Source organism: Myotis davidii, unplaced genomic scaffold (assembly GCF_000327345.1).
Source record: "Myotis davidii unplaced genomic scaffold, ASM32734v1 scaffold443, whole genome shotgun sequence".
NCBI lineage: Eukaryota > Metazoa > Chordata > Mammalia > Chiroptera > Vespertilionidae > Myotis > Myotis davidii.
This window is the reverse complement of record NW_006294062.1, coordinates 406,316-410,834: the sequence shown is the minus strand read 5'-3', so window position 1 is coordinate 410,834 and position 4,519 is coordinate 406,316. Positions and strand designations below refer to the sequence as shown.

The window sequence follows — 4,519 nt, the reverse complement described above, 5'->3', positions numbered from 1 at the left end:
CTCCCGCCCAGCCGCGGGGGGGTGGGGGGGGGGAGGCCTTCCAGGTGACAGAGGCTGGAGAGGGAGAATGGCAGCAGGCGGAGCTCACTGGCCTAGGAGGAGAGGAGAGAACAGAGGTGAGCGCTGCTTGGCCGCCCCGCCTCCCTCCTCACGGCTGTCCTGCTGGCGTCCCTCCCACAAGCCCTGCAGCTGCAAATGAGCCTTTCCTGCCTCCCTTTCTCTGTTGTTGTTGTTAATCCTGGGCCCTGCAGCTGCAAATGAGCCTTTCCTGCCTCACTTTCTTTGTTGCTGTTGTTAATCCTCACCTGAGGATATTTTTCCATTGAATTTTAGGGAGAGTGGAAGAGAGAGGGAGAGACAGAGAGAAACATTGATGTGAGAGAAACACACCGATTGGTTGCCTCTTGCACAAGCCCCAACCAGGGCTCGGGCCGGGGAGGAGCCTGCAACCAAGGCATATGCCCTTGACTGGAATCAAACCTGGGACCCTTTGGTCCACAGGCTGACACTCTATCCACTGAGCCAAACTGGCCAGGCATTCCTCACATATATATATATATTAGAGGCCCGGGGCACAAAGATTTGTGCAAGAATAGGCCTTCCTTCCCCTGGGTGCCGGCACTGGCTTCCCTCCAGCGCCTGGGACCCAGGCCTTTGCTCTGGCCGCCACCTTCCGCTTTCGCTCCGGCCTGGAGCTGTCTCCTGCCCGCTCCAGCCGGCTCCGTGGCTGCCACCCAGAGGCTGGTCCTTGGTGGCCGGCCAGGGCTTGCGGGAAGCTTGGCTTCCTTTGTTGCTGGGGTGACAAAAAAAGCCAAGCATCCCGCCTGAAGGAAGCCAAGTGTCCTGCCTGTTCTGGCCAGCTCCGTGGCTTCAGCCGGCGCCACCATCTTTTTGGCTATGGGCACCACCATTTTGTCGTGGACTGACAGTTAATTTGCATATTACCCTTTTATTAGTATAGATGCTAGAGGCCCGGAGCACGAAATTCATGCATGGGGGGGGGAGGGAGTCCCTCAGCTCAGCCTGCACCCTCTCATAATCTGGGACTCCTAGGGGGAATCCTGCTAGCTTAGGCTGGATCCCACATCTGCCTGCCTGATTGCCCCTAACCACCTCTGCCTCAGCCCCCACCACTGTGGCTTTGTCCAGAATGACGTCCGGAAGGTCATTCAGCTGTCCAGTCTAATTAGCATATTATGCTTTTACTATTATAGATTGATTTCACAGAGGAAGGGACAGGGAGTGAGAGATAGAAATATCAACGGTGAGAGAATCATTGGTCAGCTGCCTCCGGCACGCCCCACACTGGGGGTCAAGCCTGCACCCCGGGCCTGTGCCTGACCAGGAATCAAACTGTGGCCCCTGGTTCATAGGTCGATGCTCAGCCACTGGGCCACACCAGCCGGGCTCCCTCCTCACTGTCTTGACCCATGGTGCTCACTTTTCTTTCCTCCTTTTTAAAAACACGTATCCCGTTTATCTTCGAAAGAGCGGGAGAAACTTCCCAAGAGAGAAAATGGATCCGCTGCCTCCTGCACGCCCCTGCTGAGCATCGAGCCAGCAGCCTTGGAGCATGGGACGGCGCTCAACCACCCGAGCCACACCGGCCGGCCGCTCTCTTAATTCACACTTTATCGTTCATGTCAGCGCATGCCGGCTGGGTCTGGGGCCCTGCCCTTCCCTTGCAAACCAGTGGTGCAGGGGGAACCCTTCATGCCCACGGAGGTTTGCAGGCCCTGGGAGGCTGCCCCAGCAGGCGGCTTCCTGCACCGAGGTGACAGCGAGCCTGAGTCCCTCGGGAAGGAGGCGAAGGGCCAGCTGGGTGGAAGGAGGCAGGAGGCAGCGCACGGGCCACAGTGCAAAGCTGCTTCTCAGCCCGTCTCAGCTCAGGCCTCCGCCAGTCCCCATGCCTCGGCCCCTCGCCCTCAGGAGGCTGGCAAGGACGGGACGGGCACGAGGCTGGGGCTGTGATGAGGACCCGCGACTTGAATGATGTCAGAGGCACCGCATGCCCACCCGGGACCTCAGGGAGGCTGTGCCCATGTGGGGAGGGCGGGACAGGGGAAGCGTGGGGGTGAGCGAGGATGGCCTGCCGCCCCCGGCCTGGGGTAGTCACCTCATCCGCAGGGAGTCTCTCTACCTGCGCAGGGTCTCGGGCCTCAGTGAGGTCTCCACCGCCTTCATCTTGCCCTTGTCCAGGAGGACGAAGAGCGCACCAGTGGGCGAACGCCTAGTCGCGGAAGCAGGGCTCATCATGGGCACCGTCACCCACCTCCCCTGGCCCACGTAGAACTTGGACTAGAAGGTGTCCTTGGGGTCAAAGGGCGTCTTCCACTAGGCTGGGGGCGGGAGAGGTGGGCGGGGTCAGGGGGAGAGCTGTGAATGTGGGGGCTGCCCTGCCCCATCTCTTTGTTCTGGGTCCCTGGGCGGTGAAGACACTCCGCACCCCAACAGCCAATCCGCAGCTCCTCTTAGGAATGACCTGGCTGGGTTGGCAAGAACTCCTTGGCAGATGGGCGCCCCCAGGTGTGGGGGGAGAGGGGCTGGGAATGGGAGACCCGTTAATGGTGCTCATGACACACACACGGGAGTGTGGGCGTAGGAGACAGGAGAAAAGGGGCTGGGGAAAGGGAGGAGGCTGGACGGTGATGTGAGGGCCTGAGCCACGGGCACCCTCGAGGCTGTAGGAGAGCACATTCCCAGAGCTGGGCTGCCGGTGTTTGGAGGCTGTCACCCTGGAGATGGCCACTGTCCCGCAGTCTCCCTCCCTCCGGAGACCAAGGCCCGGCTGGGCTGGGACGGAGCCAGGCCCGGCTGTGCGGGCAGAGGCCGCCTGAGCACCACACCGTCCCTCGGGGAGGAAGCGCGTTCCCGCCCCTCCTGCCCATGGGGATTGGGAAGGACAGCAGCCTCCTCCCGGGAGCTGGGCCAGCGTCAGGCGGACGAGAAGGCCCCCCTGGCCCGACAGAGGTCAGTGGCTCCTCTGCAGCATGTGAGGGGGACACACTCACTTGGAAAACCCCAAGAGAAGGCAATGCCTCGGGCAGGGCGGGCATGGGCCCAGGCCCGTCTCCAGGCCCACGCACGCCCCAGGCGCCCTCCTCCATGGCAGTTTCTGGAATAACACAGGCTGCTGGGCCAGGAGAGCCATCGCCGGAAAGACCAGAACTGAGTCTGCGCCCCTCTGAGCCCGCGCGGGACTCATCTTTGAAGAAGATGTAGTTGACCAGGACCATGGCCGTCCCTGTGTCCAGGTCGCCGACCAGGTCCACCAGTTCTCCTGGGTCTTCTCCCTCACGAAGTCGTTGATGAGCCGCTGGCCGCGGGGGTGTCCAGAAGTCGGTGGAGAGCGCCTCGGAGGCCACAGCGCCTCGGCCTCGGCCCTGAACTGGTCCAGCACCGTCAGCTGCTCCCTGATGAACATGGCGTTGCCCACACTCAGCCGCAGCTGGCCGCGGGGCTGGCCCAGGGCGCGCAGGAGGCGCTGGAAGCCCTGGTGGATGTCCGTCCCCGAGGTCTCCGTGAGGTTGACCTGGAGGCCCTTGTGGATTTCCATCAGGGTGTGGCCGGGCCCCCAGGGACAGGAAGGTAACGCGGTGGAGACGCTCGTCGGGGAGAAGAGCACATTCTTACTGGGGTTCTTCCGAGCCAACTGCCTGCAGAGGCTGAAGGCACAGTCGGCTGGAGGTCAGTCGGAGGTTGTCCACCGGCGTCTCGTTGCCCGGGGCCACCTTCTGGTCTGGCGTGTCCCCTGGGAGGCCGTGGACAGTGGGGCAGAGCCCAGCTGCCAGGAGCCCCAGCACCAGGAGGACTGACATCCCTTCTGCCCTCAACTCTGAAAAGCGAAGCTGCTCTAAGTCTCAGGGGGCCAGGGGGGCCCGGACCGCCTCCCAGGGCCCCCACATGGCCTGCTTTCTGCCCCCCGCCCCCCCGCCCCCCCAGCTAGCTTTGTGGCCTCCCAGGGTGGCAACCTCCTAGGCACCCACCAGACGTAATGATGCTCTGTGCTCGCTCACATTTGTAGGTTAGCGCTGAAATTGTGGCCATTTTCCCCCCGGGGAGAAACGGCACAGAGAGGTGAAGGGGCTTGGCCAGGCTGCACAGCAAGGACTCCGACTCAGGGGAGACTGGGGAGTGCTGACGGCATGGGCACCCCTGATTACTCCCTGACCTTTCCCACAAGTCTGTGCCGTGCAGACCCCAGGTGTTGACTGGAAACCTTATGCGCAGTCCCTGGATGCCCTGCCTAGAGGGTGCTCGCTCACATTTGTAGGTTAGCGCTGAAATTGTGGCCATTTTCCCCCAGAGAGAAATGGCACCGAGAGGTGAAGGGGCTTGCCCAGGCCACACAGCAAGGATAGGGCAGAGTGGAGGCAAGAGCTGGGTCTGCCTGGCTCCCAGGTGGGGAGCTTGTGATGGGCGCGAGGTGCATCCTCCCCACGTGCTAGGCGAGCGGACACCAGCCGGAGGGGATCGGGTGCACGCACTTGCTTGGCGTGTGTCCCCTGTCCACCCCCAA

General features: G+C 62.5%; 1 protein-coding gene across 1 annotated transcript in view; it reads right to left on the bottom strand.

Annotated features, from left to right (window-relative positions):
- Positions 1-3,688, bottom strand: part of LOC102771264 (alpha-1-antichymotrypsin) — a gene marked incomplete at its 5' end in the record, with an annotated part of 5,230 nt that extends 1,542 nt beyond the window's left edge. Inside the window, 4 exon segments of the mRNA XM_015566697.1 lie at positions 89-92; positions 2,117-2,334; positions 3,195-3,283; positions 3,286-3,688. Of these exon segments, the coding sequence (XP_015422183.1) occupies positions 89-92; positions 2,117-2,334; positions 3,195-3,283; positions 3,286-3,688 (714 nt within the window).
- Positions 3,689-4,519: the final 831 nt, after the last annotated feature.